Consider the following 21054-nt stretch of genomic DNA (forward strand, 5'->3'; position numbering starts at 1 on the left):
GGACAGCCATTTTACACCTGGGTCCACATAACATTAACACAGAGACCTCTAAAAATGATGCTTGAACACATATGAAGTGTTTCAAGCATTACAGAACACATTCACCTTGGTAGCAAAAGAAAAAAAATCTGTTAATGTGATCCTTAAATATTTGTACATTAACAATGTGCTGAAAAAAACCAATAAATTCAGTTATTGATCCAAAAATGAACTGAGCTTAGATGGAGAAATCAATTTTAGTTATTGCTGAATTCTTATGGAAACTGAAGGATGAATTTTGCTGGAGGACTGGGATGAGAATGCTTGAATACTTCTGCTCAGCCCTTTTAAATTTTTTTCAGGATTTTTCCTAAGCTTTAATGGAAGTTAAACTACTTATAAATAATTTTTGCTTTCTGTGATATCAAATGAGTACATAAACAGGGATTACTCTATAAGCAACAAATCTATTTGAAGTCAGTATTTCTTAAATTCTATGCTGTAATCTATATTCAGCAAGGCCAGAGTTTGACCCATATTGAACAAGTTTGTGCCTGGGATTCCTTATAATACACACAGACATGAATTACTGAGCTGCTGTGCCTCTGTAAGCATCAGAGTCATTGGACCACTGCAACTACCACAGTACTGATGCCTGAGTGAGGTTTTCCAATGAAAATAATGTTTCCTCCTGCAGGTCTTCGGATAATCTGGATTTTAGTGCCTTCCACAGGGCTACAGCCATTTACATTGGCTTTGGATTAACAGATATTTGGATAACCTTAATGATTTTATTTATAATTATTTTTGCTTATGTTGACTACTATTTGGATATAAAGGTATATTTGGGTTCAGTACAGTGCATAGGTATCATATCCTCAGCAGGCACACTGCATGTTGTTACTTAGAAGAAAGTGTTAATCTAAGGGATATCAAGCAAGGTGTCATAGGCACTGCCAGGGAACATATAGCTGTACATCCCAGTGCATGCAGCAAACACATCCTTTGAATAGGATTAGCTTTACATTTACTGGAATGCATCAATTTCCCTGGAGTTCCTATGCAGGGCCAGGAAAGAGAAGTCAGAACACTTGCACTGCTTTGGAAACGCCCAGCGCTCTTGAGCCATGATGTGTCTATGCTGCCTTCAGCTGGAACAGTGGGATGAGAGTGCCTGGCATAGCCTTGGCAAACTCCATGTCCTGGGATGCAATTTTCCTCTCAAGCACTTAAAACTGGCAGAATATTGCAGCAGAAGAAAATATACTCACATTTCTTCTTCTCACCCCTCAAGTGCCAGCAGGTGTGAGGGAGGGTGCTCATTTCCCCTATGACTCCACAACTGATCTGTCAGGATTTCTGGGATAATACTCTGATAACACCTGATGCCTGACAATGTATGCTCTAGTGACCAGGGACGGGCAGAACCTGGAGGTCTCATTTCTACACTCCAAAAATACAACTTTTGCTATTTATATGTTTTTAATCCTTTGATGTACATTTATTGTGTACATAACACCTTTCCCAATTACTCCATTTGTTGCAGAAGGCAACATTACAATACAGTGACAAAACGTAGCAGAAAATAAGCAAAATAAACTATGTGAAGAGCAACGAGGGCAGTATTCATTCAATCCAGTTCACAGATGAGCTTTTTTGCTTATTGCAATTGAATAAGGAAGAATTTAGTAAGAGATATGCATTGCAAGGTCTGAAAGCAGTGAATCCTTGCATAAGCAAAGTATTGCAATGAATACCCTAAAATATATCCTCTATGTGAAAGATCCTTAGCTGTCAAGTGGGCCTATATCACTTTTTTCTTCTCCTGAGCTTTTGTTGAGGATGCAAATAATCCCCCCTATGATCCCTTATGTGAACGTAATCATAGAGGGGTTTGGATTGGAAGGGACCTAAAAGATCATTCAGTTCCAAGCCCCTTGCTATGGGCAGGGGCATCAACCACTACACCAGACTGCTTAGAACTGCATCCTGATTGCCCTTGACCACTTTCTGGGATGGGGTGTCCACAGCTTTTCTGGGCAGCCATTTTCAGTGCCTTAGTACCCTCACAGTAAAGAATTTTTTTCTAATATCTAACATAAACCTCCTCTCTTCCAGTTTGAAGCCATTCCCCCTAGCCCTGTCACTACATGCTCTTGTCAAAAGTCCCTCTCCATCTTTCTTGCAGGTTTCCTTCAGGTACTGTTTGTGGCACAAGGAAGCACCAAACTCAGAGACTGAGAACCAATTCCTGATTTTGGGCTTATGGTCATACCAATGGGAATAGAAAGTCTCAGGTGCAGCAGAATGGAAATAAAACAGGGAGTCTTTAGGGGGTGGGGGAGTTAACTGCTTTGCTATGTGCTGCTAAATAAATTAAAAACAACCTCACATAAAAACCCCAACACAAAACCTGTTAAGTCTTAAAAATCTTCTGGCACATCAAGACAAATTAGTCTCAACTAAAAAACCCTCCCAGACCAAATTACAGCTGCCAGCCAAATATCCTGTTGGTAATGATTTCGCTTACTGAAATGTTACATATACTACTTTAATTTATAAATCTGCATTTCAGATGAAAAAGTGCAAAGTAAGGTCTAGCAAATTAGATATTAAAGATTTTGCTACTGACTGCAGTTTCTGTTGCATTAGACAAGGACATTATTTGCCTTAGCAGGCAGAAAAACAATGACTAAAGGCTGTTATTATGCCATAACAGCTACATTAAGATAACTGTAAAAATAATTGTAGATTCACAACATCAGTTCTGTGTAAACATTTCCAGAAACATTTCTGTATCCTTAATTTGGTTTGCAGTGCTACATAAAGAACAGGGCTTAAAACAAAGAATATGGATTGAAAATAGCAAAGTCTTGCAAATTTAGAAATTAGCCCATTATGCTACATCTATGTTAGCAAATATTTTAGGAACAGATCAAAGTGGCTGCTGATCTCCTCACACTGCTATTACATGTCATTGGGTAGTATACTGAGGATTAGAGGCAGTCTTATCTCCTATGTTGAAGCTTCCAGACAGGAAGATTTATTAGATGCACATGGGAAGTCCCTGCAGTGGACAGAGGCCATGCATGGAAGCATTGGAGGTCTAAGCTAAACACCCAAGGGACGTTCAGAATGCTTTTGGAGAAGAGGCTGTTTATTCCACCTCTAAAGAATCTACAATGTGCAGCACATTTATCCTTCTGAACTCTACTACCTCTTTTCTGTTATCACTTTCAGAGGTTCAGGCCTTTTAGGTAACACTTCTAGAAAAATGTCATGTAGTATTATTGCACATCACTTGGTTAATTAAGCAGTGTAATTTGCAGAAATATTGTGCAACAGTAGTTTGATGTTGCTAATGATGCAACTTAGAGATGCAGCAAAGAAATAGAAGGGGGTGTAAAATACAGCAGAATGTGTCCTTAAAAAATAAGGCCCAGTTACTCATGTTTCTGTGACCAAGAGATATATCAACAGATTTAAAAGCAAGAGAAACTTATCATAGATATCTGGATATTTATTTCCTCTCTGTTCTACACAGATTCCTCTATCAGGTGCCCTTCATCCCCCAAAAAGCCTGGCTTCCCCAGAAGCAGGATACCTAGATACCTGCTGTTGGCTGCTTGAGTCTTTTCACAGCAGCAGTCACTGTGAAAGATGAGATGAGTACACAATCAGTTCTAGAAAGAACTGGAAGAGAGTTAAAAAAGAGTAAACTCTGTGTGTATGCATTGTGTGCTGGAGGTTTCACATCCTTGTTTGCCTTGGTCATTTTGTCATCTGAGTCCTTGACTTGTAATCCCTGGACCACAAGCAATACCTACATAGTGGTATGGATATGACTGACTCCCCTGAGTTGGGGAGAGGGTGAATTTGATTGTACCAATCCAGCATGTGGCGGGAGGATTCACATCAAGTCTGACTCATACACTGGGCATCAGAGCAACCTCAGCAGATGATGTGTCATCGCAAGCCCTTCATATCTTCCTATTTTGCTTTGCTTCCCTCCCATGCAAAAGACTGTACCTGGTGAGTTTTGGAATGACTGTCTCAGATTGTGGGCAAGACATCTGCCATATATCAGCTTTTCAGAGTAAAGATGTGTGGGGGCACAAAGGAAACTGACTTTGAAATAGATGCAAAGACACACTCAGACCTAAGTTTTTCCTCACGGGGAAAATTCCCAAACCACAATATGCAAGCATTGCTCAGCAGATGATATAAAAGAATGAATTTAAGAAGCTGAAGATTGTTCATTTGCACATCTCTGACTGCAGCTTACATCTGTGCTGTTATAGTAATTGCTGTGAAAGCAACAGCTGAAACACTACTTCTGATCCTGAAAGGTCAGAGAGAGCTCTGGAAAGGGGTCCCCAGACCAGAGTGACACAAACCATAAAATCTGGGGAAGTAAGGAGTTAGAAGCTGGGCCTCTTGTGACCAAAGGAAAAAGTAGAACATGGGTCAACACATTTATTTATGCTGCAGTCCCCTTTGTCTCCAAGCACCTGAGAGATTTGGCCTTCATAAATCTGTTGATGAACCCAAACCCTTGCAAATACCAGTACATCAACATACTCTCCTTGCTGGGTGGGAGACAGAGAAATAGCAAGGGATAAGGACACAAGGGCTGCTCAGAAGATCCATATGGCTTGATGCAACAGAGAGAAAATAGCTAGAGGCACGTAGGGCTAACCACAGCAGAGACCGCAGCAGAGTTGACAGGATTCTGGAGGGAGCACAGTCTCACCAGACACCTGCTAACATCAGGCAAAATAAACAGGAAGATTCACAAACTCTGTTCAGAAAAAATCAAAAGAGGACAAGACAGGTTGAAAGCTGTGCCTGGCACCAAAGCACAGCATGGCTTGAAACTCCTCAAGGCTGTTAATACTAAAGGGCAGTGTATTTAATTAGTCAGAGGAATGTCTACCTATGAGTTACCACCAATGAAAAATCAGCAATTACCTTTCATGTTTAAACAACCTTGCAGAGTGTTTTACATAACAAGGTGTGTATCACTACTCAAGTTTAAACAGGACTATTACAATCAACAACTATAATAAGCTGCAGTGCAAGGCAAGAAATTCCTGATGAGAGCTTCTATTGCAGATGTATAACTCCAGGATATTTGCTCCTTCCGTGTTTTGTACCAGCTCTATGCAGTTAGGGAAACCATGTTCAGCTTTTAAAATACTTTATCACAGTACTGAAGCATTCCTTGGAGATTTTAAAAAAAGCATTTCATTGCCATGAAAGACACATGTCCGCTGTGTTAATTCATGAACATGAGATGTATTGCACCTGTTTGGTAAGTTTGAGGAACAGGGGCTGGTAGATGCAGAAGATTATGGAAAAATAGAAGGAAGAGTTATTTCTGTGTAATAGCCAGCTTTTACATAACACAGCTAGAACAAACTGCTGCTGGATGCAGCAATGGAGTCACCCCTGTTGCTAAGGTGCAGGAAGACAGATGTCTATCAATTGTAAAGAGCCCATTTTCCAGCTAGAGCTACATATCTCGGCAGCTTATGCCACTAGAGAGAGTTGTATTTCCACAAAATCAGTTTTTCAGCCCAGTTCATCAACTGGCATCACAGCATTTTTGCAAAGACCACCAACAAGGACAGCTTGACCCACCTGGGAAAGAAGAAGCTGAGGGCAGAAGCCTGGCCAAACCACTGCCTGCCAAGCCTACCCAACAGGCACCAGGAAGAAGTTACATATCTGGTTTGAATTGTAGAAGCCCAAGGAGGCCTGTGGAAAGCTGACCCCAGTCCTACCATTTTACATACTTATTAAAAACTGAGTTACTTTCAAAAGAACAGTACAGGAATTCACTCACACAATGAATCTAATCAACGTCCCTCCATGAAGCCCATTTCACTAACAGTGATAGAGCTCTGACTGTCCATCCTTTGCATATATGTAAGCATTGATGTTACTTAGTATTTTTATAGAACTGTTCTGGGAGGGGTTTTGATAAATAGAATTGTATGAAAATGCTCACTTTTAAAAATCCAATATTTTTCATGAAAAAAAATACCATATTTGAAAATTGGAATATTTTTGCCTTGGGAAAAGAGCTTTTTTGCATCAAAAAAAAAAGTTCTGTATGTCTTACAGTCCATCTGCTCTATTTCATGAAGTGATCAACACTAGGTCCTTCAGATAAACAAACCCGAATAAACTTGGATAGAAAAATACATTTCAGTTTTGATGTGCTTACATAATTGGCTTTCTCATGCTAGTCTAAAGAAATGCTTATTTTGGTGCTGGATAGGGCTAGCTGTTTTCTGACAAAAACATGCCATAGTCAAACATTTAAAATGATTATTGGAATTGCAACAGCAGAAATTTAAATGGCATTTAGCAGAACGAGTAAACATCTTCAACTTCCCCTCCCCTCTCACCCTAGAAACCCCCAAACCAAAGCTAACTCCAGTTTAGGACTCAAGACTGAAAACTGTGATTGCCTTGAACATTCATGAATATGAATTTGTTTATATTTGAATTTGTACATTACTTTGTTAGAAAGGTTTCAGAATATTCAAAGACTCACTGTTATGAACAAATAAAAAAAAAAACCAACACGCAGAAGTAGCAGTCAATACCTGAAAGAAGTTTTGTGCAAAAGTAACAGTTAAAATTCCATATATTCTAAAGATCAGGTTTTCATTAAAGTTCATTTTCTGTATCTTTACTGTACCAAAGGGTAGTCTTTTGATAGAAGCTTCTCCTCATCTCCTCTTTTAATAGTGAATAAACTTCTGTGAAGGATTTTACATTAGAAATTACTTATACTTTGAAGTAGAGAATTATTTATATACTTTTCTACAGCAATCTTTTCTCCAGTGCCACTACTGAAAAAGAATAGGTTCAAGAATTTTTAGCATGAAATAGGCTGAACACAGACTTTGTCTGATCCTTCACACAGGTGTTACTTTAACAGCAGAAAAATTAACCTACTCCAGTTATCTTACTGTACAAAACAAGATACACACATCATATGTTGTGACAGGCAACTAAGGAAGTTTGGGATTTATCCCCTACCTTTTAGTTCAAATGACTTTCAAAATACTTCAGGCAACTTCACCTACTTTCATCTTGCCAGTCAAACTCCTTCTGAGGTGCACAGCTCACTCAATTTTTGCTGGAGGTGGTGGGTTGATCCCAGCAAACAGACAAACACCCTCACAAGCCCTTTCCCACTCCCCTCTCCTCTGGGTCAGGGAGGAAACAGAAGGAAGGTAAGAAGACTTGTGGATGAAGATAATACTTGAACAGGGAGAGCAAAGAGTGCACGTGCAGGCAAAGCAGAAATACAAATTCATTCACGGCTTTCCATCAGTAGGAAGACGTCCAGCCACTTCCAGAAAGCCTTCACACTGCGCAAGCACCATTCAGCAACAGCCAAAATGCTGGTATTTTATCAGCACTGTTTTAGGCACACATCTGCACCACCAGACTCACTAGCCTAGGACAGCTGCTTGACCCCCAGTGCCTCTGTGCTGGGTTTGGCTGGGGCAGACATAATTTTCTTCACAGTGACTGGTAAGGGGCTGTGTTCTAGATATGTGCTAAATTCAGGTTTGATAACACAGAGATGGTTTTGTTATTGCTTAGCAGGACTTATGCAGAACCAAGGCTGCCACTGCTTTTCCTACTGCCATGCTGGTGAGGAGGCTCAGGGTTCCTATGAAATTGGGAGGAGACAGAGCCAGGACAGGTGACCCCAACTGACCACAGCAATATTCCAGATCATATGACATCACACTCAGTAAATAAAGTGGAGGGGAGAAGGAGGAAGGGGGGACATATGGAGTCATATCATTAGTCTTCCCAAGTCACTACATGTGATGAAGCCCTGCTCTCCTCGGGGTGGCTAAACACCAGCCTGCCTTGGGAAGCAGTAAAGGAATTCCTTCCTTTTCTAGTGTGTGTGGCTTCTTTCCCCATTACACTATCTTGATCTCAACAAGGCATTTTCTCACTTTTACTCTTGTGATTCTCTCCCTGGTCCCAATGTTGGGGAAGTTGACCAAGCAGCCGAGTGGGGCTTGGCTGCTGGCTGGGGTTGAACCACAACACCCTCTCTCCAGGAGAGAAGAGAAAATAGATCAGAGTTGCTTTCTTTGTTGTAGAAGACTAAGACTACTGGAAAGGATCAGGACAAAAAATTACCAAAGGGAAGGCACTACAACATTACAGCATTTGCAGTTTAGTGTTTGCAGACATACGTTTCTTCCTACATGCACTTGGATCTATCTTGTCACAAACCTCATACCATTAGCAAAGATAGAATATTCAATGCTTCAAATTCACATCAACCTGCCACAGACTGTCTTGTTCTATACACTACAATTGTGATCTGTGAAGAAAGAAGCAACTTTAGAGAGAGTTCCCTCCTTGCTTTTAGCAATGCTGAAGATTATCTTGGAGTCAAATGGTATGGGTGATTAGTGCTGAATCAATTTTCTAATACTGAGAAATTACTGTCTTTTTCTTAACTTTATAAGACAGTTTTCAGATCTAGTTCAATTAAACAGATCTTTTTGTCAGTGTTCAAATAGCTTTGTAAATATGCACAAGCATCAGCTAAGCTGAGATTTATTACTTCAATACATCCAAGTTCTTAGGTTTTCTCCTTATTTATTTTAGGTTTTATTTTACCATGAATATCCAAGACTTATTTATATATACAGGATACATATTGTACTCATAGGCATGAAAAATATAATTTGTCTCATCTAATGAGTCATCATTAGCTTTTGTTTATACCTTTCTATAAGCAGGATATTTTTAACATACTCAACTGGAGTTATTTTTACCCAACAACTTATGTAATTGTTTTTAATAAGAGCAGTCACATGTCAGCCCATCACTACTACTGAAGCTTATTTTCAGATAAATTAAAAATGGAAAAGCCTACATAAAGGAAACATTGCACAAAGAAGAAAATACTTCTCTTTATATAAACATGACCAAAACCTTAGGATTTCCATTTTTTTTTTTATGCTCATGAAGTTTTCAGAAAGATGTTGCTTCCCTCAAGAATTTGAAACCAATTCTACAAAATCTGAAAGTCTAAACAGAATTAAAAAAAATAAGTTTGGCATAAAAGACAGCTCTCCACAGTAAAGAACTGACTAACAGACTGATTTTTTTAAGAAACTCAGATCTTAGCTAAGGTATGATGTATGAAAATATATAAAGTGCTGCTTTTTTGTCTGTAGCAGTACTTCAATGAGGACAACATGCCCAGTTTGGAAAACAGTCAAAGATAAAACTCTTAAATGATGAATACTTGAATTCCTGAGAAAGTGAATTTATTAAACAGAAGACAATCCAATCATACACTTTAACATATCCTCAACAGAACATCCACATTTATTTAAATTACAGGAAACAATTCCTGCTGTTCATTCAGTTAACTCTCACTCTTCACTACATAACTAACTAATAACATTTAAGAAGGGAGACTTAAATGAACAGGAAGCTCTTCCTTTAACAATTAGTTGGAGTCAGGAAAAAAAAGGGGAAACTAAAACTACTTCAAACTGCTTAAAACATCATTTGAAAGCAGAACTATGACTGACAGATTAACACAGAAAAATATCACCTTGCAATATCTGCACATACCACACACTTGCTTCCTCAGTCTGGTACCTTACTGTTCATATAGCTGGTCTCCCTTTGGCAGAATATTAGCTACACCATAGTCCTGTCTTTCAGAGCACATAGTTAACAAGCTCTTTACTAAATTTAATATAATGAGCAAGAAAAATTTCATACGAAAAAAAAACCAGAAAGCTCAAACAGTTTTTCCATTAAAATATGCTTTTTAGAAGTACTTACCAAGCTGAAATAACCACTTCATTCTTCATCTTGAAAATAAAACTCAGGACAACAGGACTTGAATTGCAGGAGGAGAAAACAGCAGGGAAATCAAAACTTACTGCTCACAGAATACACCAGTCTAATGGATGCCTGCCTGTTATCTCAATAACCACCTGGTTCAGAGAATAACTTGAACTATAAAGTACAAAGAAGCATCCAGCACACACAATTCAAGATGGAGGAAAGATCAACCTGAATCTTGATAAACTAACAGGTGAAGATGAACTTGAGTTCTCATCAACTGTTAGAGAGATGATGGAGCAACAACTTCTTAGGCCAGAGCTGCCAAGTATTACCAGTACTCTCACAGGTGACAGGGAAGGGTGTATTTACAAATGTTGAAATATAAATCCTTATCAGCCCTTTAAACTAAGAGGGGTTGTCTTTAAAGAGAATTCTTTCACTATATCTAAATATTTGTGGAGAGTTTTGTACCCTGGAGTGTATCATCATGGACCACTTAATTTACTTCTGTGATGGAGCCAAAGAGTGCTGATTTGAGGTGCACCTAAGTAGGCAAAGATCTGGAGCTGACGTGCTTCTCAGAATGAGTTTGATGCTTCAGGCAGTCATGGCGATAGGCAGCTACAAACCTCAGTGCATGATGGTAAGGACAGACCGTGGTTGCAATCTGAGTGTCACTGATACAAGGTGAAAGCTGCATTTGTCTTCATAATCCATCAAAATCCAATGAGCAGGAGGAAGAAATTGGCTTTCCATAAGTATTACAAGGGACAATTTTCCAGCCTCAGACTATTCTGAGTTGGAAGGGACCCACAAGGATCCAACTCTTAAGTCAATGGCCGATGTAGGGGATTATTCACAAGACTGGAGTACACTCACCATCAAAATGTAGAGGTGGATTTCAAAAAAACCCTAATTATTATGCTTCCTGTATTGACATGTTCACCTTACAAATGTTGCAGTTCATCTATCACTATGTCAAAGGAAATGTGCCTAGGACAAGTATTCTACCAATCTAATTAGTGCTTATATCCAAGACAAGTTCCTGATTTCAAGACAGAGCAAAATCTAAACTGTCTTCCAGTGTTAAGACTACTGTACAATTGTTTTACAATGCAAGCAATGAAACCATGTATGAATTTATTTTCTCCTCCTCAGAGTTTATTTTCCATGTAATTTTACAGTTCATACTCCACATCATACAATTATTGCTTCTCTTGAAAAAAGGTTTGACACAGACGCTTGCCTTGCCTCACATTTTGAAGCCTGGAACCGGTGCCAGTAAAAAAACAAACCTCCTATAAAACATATTAGAGTAATACAATGTAAATATAACATGTATTAGAAGTTGCTTGTTATTTCACTACAAGAAAAAATAATCTGGGGAAAAAAAAATAATCAGTTCCAGTTGCTAAAACAGTTCTGTATATTTTATTTAAAGTCATAGCATAACAGGAATGCTTTTATTAGCCCACAACCAAACAATGATCAAACTGGTGCAGAGGAAAATGAAGCATGATCCTACAGTACTCAACTGCAATATAAGATTCTCTGTCACACAGAACATTTCAGACTGAGGATGCTCACAAAGTCATTTCAGTGTGAACTCTGCAAAAGACTGTTTTCCATCACGCTGCATTATTCCATCCCTTATTTTGCTTAAGAAGTAAGCCACGAGTAAGCATTCCAAGAACTGTGAATAGATTTTCAGTGTTAGCACAACTATTCAGTAATTTACACAATGGTTCACAAAGTAAACTGGGTAAAATTGTGACTTGGAAATGGTCACGGACAACTTCCTCTTTGGTGATTTTAAAAGTTAGAAAATTCAGATTTGTACAAAAGACATTCATTTCAGAACCAATTCAAATTTTTAAATAAATGGAACAAAATAAAGCATGTCTCATTAATTTGGTATTAATTTCCCAGAATATTCTGCAATACATTTTCAAATATACAAAATCTTACTCTTTACAAAAAAGTTGTAGCTTATGAAGGAACTCACTTGAATTATCTTAGCAGCACTCAAATAATTAACTATCTTAATTTTAATCAAAAAACACCTTAGCTTGATCACTGTATTTTGAGACTGCTTCTTCACGAGAAGCAATGTTTCAAAAGTTATAAAAGTGCAAGAACATCATCATGTTCCAAGCTGAAAGGCAGCTTCTGGAAATAGTGAAATCAGTATTGCAAGGTCCTGATGTTAGTGAAACAAATCCAGTGGGAAGAACTATATTTTAAGTATATCTTCCAGTGTGATGATATCACAGTAAGAACAAAACACGCTTCTCACTGAACATTTTAGTGATCTAAGTAAAATAGTTGTGTAATTTTTGTCCAGCTGTAGCAAGTGAGAGGCACAAACTAAGTGATTTGGGTGGGAGCACATAAGTGACACAGACAATAGCCATCAGCAGGTCTCCAGTCAATAGGCCTGCTCATTTTGCTGTTCAGCATATTTGTGTACTTTTAATTAAAATAAAAAATGGCAAAGTACAATACTCTCAGAGGACCTTCTCATCCATTTGGATAAACATTTCTAGTTCCTTGCTGGACTTCATTGAAGAAGAGGAGCCCCGAATTAGGTCCCACAAACCATTAAGGCTGCCTTTTAGCCAAAAACTTCTGTTTTATTTAAGCAAACTACTTACTTTTAGTAAGAAGCATTCATATATAATGAATATTTGAATTCACTATCAAAATGAGGATTACAAGAAAGTACAAACTTTGGAGCAGGACCACTCTTACTACTCTTGATAAAATTCTGTAAACAACAGTTTAATTGAGAATACCTGCCGCTTTGCAACACCTTAAGTGTAATTTTGTACTACTACAGCTACAAACCCAACATTTTCCTTTCTGCCTTTTTGCAAAGTTTCCTCAAAAGAGGGTCTAGCAAGTCAAGAGCTCTGCAATTACATGTGAATATTAATCTTACATTTTAAACACCTAATATTACCATACTCAGTTTCAGAAAGCCACCTTAGAGCAAGTATTATTATACTTAGTACTAGTAGTGTTTCAGCACTTCTTCTATGACTTGCTTCTTCAGTGATAGTTAGAGAACTTCATTTTGGAACATCCGTATTATGAAGCACAAGAGCCACTCTGCTTGGAATGTACACCTAATAAAAACATGACAAGAAACAAGAGTAGCTGAAAAAACCATAAACCTTACAGGAGACAACTTTTAAATAACAGTATGTGAAAAAAAAAACATATTTAACATTAAAAATTTGTGTTGTGGGTCACAATTATCACATTTAAAAAATAATTATCAACTGCTTAGTCCCCAGCATCTGAATTATGCAAGATAACCTAAAAATTTAAAAAGACAGCAACTTCTTACTATTTCTTTTTTTTTTTTAATATTTATCTCTTACCTATTTTAGATGGCTACCAGTAGAGGGCCTCATTGACATACAATGACCAGTTTCAAAAACCTGAGGCCATCTAGGTCAATAGACCATACAATGATAAATGACAAAGTTTCACAACACCCTTCTGCTGTGAATTAAAGTTGCCCCAAGGTGTGTGATGTCATTGCATACAGGTAAATACCAGCAATATGACACAGCAGCATATTCTTCTCACTCTTGGCATCTACAGAATGTCAGCACCTGAGCAATGAAACTTACTTTCACGACTGGACAGAATCAAAATTAACCGTTTAAATTAATGCATTTTCTTGCCCTTTTTCCTGAATAACATGAAAACCCCCCAAACATATATAATCAAAAGACTCCTCATAGATCATGAAAGAACTTGTGGCAATATATTTTACATGACATTCCTTCCAAGCAGAGCAAGTCACAATCTGAAAACAAGACCGATACATACTATCTACCAATTACCTTGATATACGGTACTCCATCAATTGTCAAGTCTATGGCTGTGTTTTCTGAACAAGTCAATAAAAATGCAATTATAAAAGGTAACACAAGATTGAAGATTATTGGCTTCATTCTGACGTCCTCTTTTAGACTATCCTTCATCCCTGTGGAGTGTCTAATATTCTGCAATTTCAACAACGTTATCTGCTAACTAGAGCCTGATGGCATGAAAGGCTTTCATTGTTTTCAAAACAGAATAAAGCAACAAAGCAAAAAGCTTTAGGAAAAGGAGAAAAAGGAAAAGAACACCTGATCTGCATTGAACCAGACAGAGCTGTGTCCAATGCTTCTTGAAAGGCAGCGAACATAATGATTTTCCTTAAGGTTTCAGTGATAAATAGCTTCTATAAATCTGTGCAGGAGAGGAAATACTTAATGAAGTCAACTACCTCAAAACCTACAGATAAAAGAGAGGTTTTGAAATTGTATATTGAGAAATTCAGTGCTCTGGGTTTGGATGATGAAGTGAGAAGGGAGAAGGAACAAACAGAAATAAGTTTTCTAAGAAAGAATTTGCAAAATGTTACTTCAGTTAAGGGAATAAAAATTAATGTTAATACTGGACACAGCAATTCTCAATTATATTGTGGTCAATAATATGTCAGATGTTAGGAAGAGTAAATTAGCCCAGCTCCTTTAAAGTCAATTTACATCAGCTGAGAATGTGAGAGCAGTGTGGAAGCATCACACTCCAACCACTTCATTGCCAATCAGAATTTTAAAACTGGTTTAAGCACAATTTTAGAACTTGTGCAGATGATTGTATTTAGACTAATGACAGGTATGTTTTCCTGCTGTCATGAAGAGATGTATCTGCCAACTTATTGCTTCAGTCACATGTTCTTTCCTCATCCAGGCAACTTAAAACAAGCATTTTGGTGTCTTTTTCTGTCTTGGTGGGCTTCTTGCTAAATCACAAAAGAGCTACATAAGGCACCATCTCCTAATCTTAACTTATTTCACTGGTGAATGCAACCAGATCCAAGGCAGTTTACTACACAAAGCAACCAATAAGGCATGAACAATGAATAAATATTAATTATCAAACATATTAATAATTACAAATAAAATTATTATTCATTCCACTAGTGTAAAATGTTTTAAAAAGGAAAAACACTACACAAGTATTAGGTAATTCTTGTTACAAATACATAGGGAATATTTCTTCCCCTCAGCCCACCAGTATTTCCAGAAATACAACAGTGTATGTTCTCTGGCTTTATTATTTATTTTGAACAGACAGAACTCAGAACATTTGTGTGATGGACTAGGGGAGACATAAGTCTACCTATAAATAGGTAAGTATAGTAAAAGTATATAGAGGTGTCCTGATTAAAATCATTATAGGAAACTTAAGTATTCATCATCAAGAGACATTATCAGAGATGTGTAATTTTTTACTTTTCTGTACCCTGAGAAGAGGGTCTCAGAAGTTTATTCTTTCATATACTGCTGATGAATTATATACTTTCAAATTACCTGCTTCAGTTCTGTTGATCTCTGCTCTTCTACCCTGCTTTTTCTGATCACAAGTTTTATCCCATTCATGACTCCTTTACCATTTCAAAAGGCTCACTTGATGAACAAGGACAGAAGTGAAAGCCCAAAGAACAGAGTGCTAAAGAGAATAAAATCATGACTAACCCAAGTCCTGACTATCAATCAAATCACCCTCACAATCTCTTTTCTGTGTCAAGCTTTCTGTTCTTGAATACTCTTCCCAGCACTTTCCTTCAGGCTCACACCTGTTGGAAAGGGCTCCAGAAGGCCCAAATTCCCTGAGCTCGGAGGTCAGAGCAGGTTACTCAGGGCTTTAGGGATCTCAGTGAGTCATCCCTCTGCTTTCTATACCAATTGCTTACTTATTACCTCAAGTCCTGTAAAGACACAAACTCCGCTATTTCAGGAAGCGAAGAAGACATCTAAAAACATACATATGAAAGCTCACAAGGCCTTTTCTTATGAGAGAGTAGAATATGGAGACTGGAAAACATCAGGTCTGTTTGGGACAGTTAGGATGACTCAGCTGGAAAGATGAAGTTTTTGACAAAGCTGACATTCAAACATTTAGTCATCAAATATCATTCAAAGTCTGGATTCTCCATGGAATATTTGGCAGGAATGAAGCAGATAAACTGTGGTTGACTTCACCAGCACATGTGCTAACAGAAAGCATGATGGATGATAGGAATATTGTTTTTATGTCAAATACAAAATTGTTTTTTATCACTTTTGACCTTTTTTATACTGCATGCCCATTTAAACTATGAGGAAGTTCCACTGTTTGAAACTAGGCAAATCCCACATACATTAAGGCTTCTGGCACTACAGTGGCATAGTCATTCTAATACAGACAAAAAAAAAATAGGTTTATTATAATCAACCTCTTTCCCACCAACATACATGAAATTCTATTAAGTTCATAGTCTATCCATGATGGCTCTTTCAAAAACGAGGTAAAAACAACTGGCACTACTACTAGCCAGTAAGACAAGGCAAATCTTACTCCTTAGACCTTTTTTTCCTGTGAATATCCCTGTAATTTCAAGAAAAAAGTGATTAGAAAAGCTAAGAAAAATGTAGGAACACCACATGTAAGAAGCACTTGTGAACAGCTGCAATAATAAGCAGAAATCTTGCCTTACATATTCCAGGAGAGGACTAAAATACACAGCAATCTCCAAATGTATCTAAAACCCCACAAGCAAGAGGTTCCACAAATGAGAACTGCTACTTTCAGATCTGTCAGTAATTCAGTGCCAGGTGCCAGCACAACTGAAATTGGCTAGAATGGCAATGAACTCCTCCTCATCCTACTTTCAGAACTGGGAAACACCAGGCACTAAAAACAATTTCAAGGTCATTTTGTAACAGATGGGAGAATTACTAGAACTCAGAGCTAGATCAGTCACTGCAGTAAAATATTTGATAGCACATATTGCAGTTGGTAGATGCAGAAGGCAATGCCACAAGAGTCTGTGCCAACATTATCTACAACTTTTAATTAAAATAAGGGCTTTAGACAGTCTCATGCCTCTGTATCACTACTAATTGTCAGACCCTGACCTTATTCTGAGAATACAATTAACCATCAATGAATAAAATAGATAGAAGTTTTCACTTTCTGACCATAATGTAATAACCAAAACCTTATATTTTGCTGTTCATTTTGCTAGATATTGCATGACAAAGAAGGTATCCTTAAAATAATGTCAAGTTCTGCCTTTCAATTTGCTTTTCAATTTACAGCTATACAACATGAATATGCAGAGAATGGTTTCTTAGATTGTCTTGCTCCATTTATGCAAGAGAAAATCATATACTGCATAAGCTATATCTCAAAATTTCTCTTCTATTATCTTCTGTACTCTTTTTTTCAGGTTAAGAAAGAGTGCTTAGAAAAAGACAACAAAAATCCCTAACAAGCAGACTGAAGAATTAGACAGGATGTGAAACAAAATTACCAACAGAGTAACTCTGGAATCATCACAATTGCTGGTGGTTTTAAGCAGTCAAATGATTGATGAATATGAGCAAATGAATCTATAAGTCTTAATCATCAAGAGGTAAAAATAACAAAAGACCTTTCTAGTATTAAAGTTTTACTGATTCCCCTAGTTAGAAAACTTAGGTTTCTAACTACAAATGTTCTTTCATTTAATCTGCCTATCTGTGCTCAGCATCGGAAAAACAGTTAAAGATTACATCAGTCCCTTAAAATTCAATACGCAAATCCTTAACATGAAAGTTATTCAAAGGAGTGTTTTCAAAGTTAAGGTCACTAAAAGCTTTTAGATCATTTCATTCTATGTGAGTATTTTAATTTGTCAATAGACTCAAGGAAGCAGGAAGTTGCACTTTGACATTGAATAGTATACATTAAAGTCAAGGTTAAAAACCCAACCCTGTAATAAAGATATTCTGAAAATAAACTATATAATTTCAGTTACATTTAATGTGATAAGATTATATCAATGAATTCCAAAAATAATCAGAAAAGAGACAGCACTGGGGACAGGAGAAAAAGAATACTTTGACATCTATTTATTTTTTTAACTAATTGGAATGAACTACAGAAAAAGTAAATCTAAAAGTTGAAATACGTTAAACAATTATATTTCTCAACAAACCATATACTACTTTTCCAATGACACAACATACTGTGCAATATTCCATTTAGCCTGCTTATTACCCAGTCTGATGGTGCACAAAGTATGAAAGTATAAACCTCAACATTTTCATATAAATCCTAACTTTTGGTATGAAACAAAATTTTTTACTAGAACACACATTGATATGTAGTTCTTTTTTACATCAAAATTCAGTCAAGTAAAGACCACCAAAACATTTTGAATGACATGTGCTATAAAAAAATTAGTCTTCTTCTTCCCCCTGCCCCAAATCTAAGTTTCACATCCAACTACAAAACCTGAGTAACCAAACAAATAACTTGATCCATAAAGGGGCACTAGGATCTGACTAGAGCCGAAATGTGTGTGTAGCACTTAATTTACATCTTGCCAAGAGCGGATAAGACACAAACAATAGTAGCATTGAAAAAGCACATATCTTTTATAAAACACACCCCCAAAAAGACTATTACGAGAATAACACAGTGAAGATGTAAACAGAAATAAAGTTATGCTAAGAAGTCTATTCTCAGAGTGACAAAATGGTTCACAGCTTGTTATTAAAAAGTTTGATTACATGGAAAGTTATGTACATTTCATATATTTGTTCATAATCCAGAACAGAACAAGCAGTGAAATGGAAAAATGAGATTCTAATAATTATTTACATAAGTATATAACAAAGGACTTTTTTGTGCATTTTCCTATGCAGTTTTCAAGGTGTGTCTGACAACTTTGGAATCTGGCCCTGTAGAGCTTTACTAAACAAGCCTGAAAATTGTACAGTGAAATGCCTGGCAGTGCTTGCAAAGCTGCCTCTTCATCCGGGGTTCTTTGCTCCAGGAATTTCATCTCTCTCTTTTCTGATTTTGCTATGTCACCTTGAATATTTCTTTTATTAGGTGATGTTTCTAGAATGAATCATGTCACATTTAATCTTCTATTTCTGTAACACATTTTTGTGCTATTTAAGCTTGACTTGAGAAGCAGAATTATTGCATGTGATTTCATTTTGTCACAACCCTCTGGGCATGTTTTGCTGACAATGTTTACTTACACACCTTAAGGGAGGTGCATCTGTCATTAAAAAAAATTACTTCTTTGAAGTTTGTGGTAGAGGAGGAACTAAAATTATTGAAACAAACTTAAGTTGTACGATTTTATGTAAAAAGAATAAATTAGGGGTTAAACAGCAGGAAAAGAACTTATGTGAGTTTATTGGGGTGGCATCATATGCTTTTTGAAAAGAAATTGGAGGGGAAGAGTTTGACTTGGATTTTAGAAACTGCAATTCAGACTAAAGTAACTCCCAAGCAGCACAAGTACTCCAGGAATGTGGATGCAAACATCTCTGGTTTACTGCAAAATAGCTGCTGGAGGCATTTATTGTAACCTTTGTTCTTTCCTACTTGAAGATCTATCTTGCTGAATTTAGTCAAAATTTGCAGATTCTTGAACTTGGTTACTTTTACTTGGTGTCCTTTCAGGAGTATTTTACCTTTAACTGGTGCGTGTGGCATCCTCGGGGGGGTTCGCTGAAGGTGGTCTGTGAATTGAATTGCTGAAGGACACAAGAGAGAGTTTACCTGAGCCATGCTGCTGGGTTTCTTTCTGCCCTAGAGGTGCCATTGCCATGCCACACCTTATGCTGCAAAAGTGCATTTGCTGCTTTCTTTGTCACATGCCTTATCTTCCACATGCTCCTAGCAAATTGCATCTTCACATTTTGGCACGATTTTTCTGTCTCGAACAACTTGCACTCAAACAACTAATAGACTAAATGTGAAATATACATTCCAAATTACAGTTAATTGGCTTGCAAAAGTTAAGTTAGTGGTAGATAATTAAGATGCTCTCCAATCACCAAAGCAAGATATTTGAATTGGACACACGAAGCAAGAACTCTGGAAGCGTTAATTTGCTACATAACCTTCAGGGATGAAATCTTAGACCTTTCATTTCTTTGTGTGCAAATTAGCACAAATACTTACCCACAATTCAAGGGCATTGCCACATGCAGATACTTTTATTTTTTAAAAAAAATCAAGAAACATTCCCAAGATCCTTTACACCAAGCACAATGAAAGTACAAGAATTCTTTCATGTAATGAAACTATTTTAAATCAGGCAAATGAAAGAAGTGCTAATACTCTGGAGACAGTGAAAGAAAGAGAGAAATATTAAAAGTGACAATAATTCTCTGGAGTTTAGATCTCATGAGAAACCTTAAGATGTGACACTAGAAATTCATGTCTCCATTCTGCCATGGAAGAGGAGTGGCCCACACAATCAGTGCAGATATTCCATTTTTGTAGGCTAAGATTACAAGAGCAATTTATTTACACGTGTTTATAGGCATCAATATACCTATGCACAGAGACACACCCCCCCTTCACCCATATATATAGATAGATTTTTATATCTATATACTTAGCCATATAAGTGTTTTCAGGTGTTTTCTTTTCAGTGAGCCCTTGCCTTAATTCACAGCCTTTTTCAATCCTATTTTCTTGTGCATGTAAACATTTACCCACATACCTATATGTGAAAACATAAAAAGTGGGAAATATGTGCAGATATGTATTCACATAAATATACAAAGAATGGGGAAAATGACAGTTTAAAATTATTAATTGTGGTCATTGATTTCAAGAGTAATTAAGAAAGGTAGAGTTTTAAAAGTGACCATCTCAGCTAGCAGAAATCGCATGCATGGATATGCCTCCCGCTCCATCTCAAGTGGTTTGTGGGAAAATCATTATACGTTATTCATATCACTTTAGGACTGGAAAGTCTTGAAATACTTGATGTGAACTGAGAAATCCTGTTCCATTTTGCAAAGTTTTCCTGTAAACTGAAGAGCAGAAAGCCAACTGGCAAATGTATGAATCGCTCTGACTCGTGTTTGTGGAGTTAAGAACATGATTTTAAGAAAGTAATGCAAGATTCAGTTTCTACAGAGCTTTAAATCACAAAGCAAGCATGAAGATGGAGTTTCTCAGGCATGACAATAAAGCAAATTATAATATTAAAAATGGCAACTCAGAAGCATATTAGTATGTTTTCATGCATGTTGGCAAGGAGCATTTTGGGTCAGACACTGCATGAGTGCATGGAAATGTAAAGGTAGTGTTGAAAGACAAAAATCAGTTAACATTATTAGTTTTAATCAAATTATAACA

General features: G+C 37.1%; 1 protein-coding gene across 2 annotated transcripts in view; it reads right to left on the reverse strand.

Moving 5' to 3' along the window:
• Window positions 1-10981: 10981 nt before the first annotated feature.
• The window catches only part of GBE1 (1,4-alpha-glucan branching enzyme 1), a 156152-nt gene continuing 146079 nt past the window's right edge, over window positions 10982-21054 (reverse strand). Inside the window, exons 16-17 of one of the 2 annotated variants that reach the window (XM_071563481.1) lie at window positions 19371-19433; window positions 10982-12974 (exon numbers count right to left, since the gene is read on the reverse strand). In XM_071563481.1, the coding sequence (XP_071419582.1) occupies window positions 12918-12974; window positions 19371-19433 (120 nt within the window). In that variant the 3' untranslated portion in view covers window positions 10982-12917. The remainder of the gene's footprint in view (window positions 12975-19370; window positions 19434-21054) is intronic. The other variant, XM_071563491.1, reaches the window with a different exon arrangement.

Source organism: Pithys albifrons, chromosome 1, assembly GCF_047495875.1.
Source record: "Pithys albifrons albifrons isolate INPA30051 chromosome 1, PitAlb_v1, whole genome shotgun sequence".
NCBI lineage: Eukaryota > Metazoa > Chordata > Aves > Passeriformes > Thamnophilidae > Pithys > Pithys albifrons.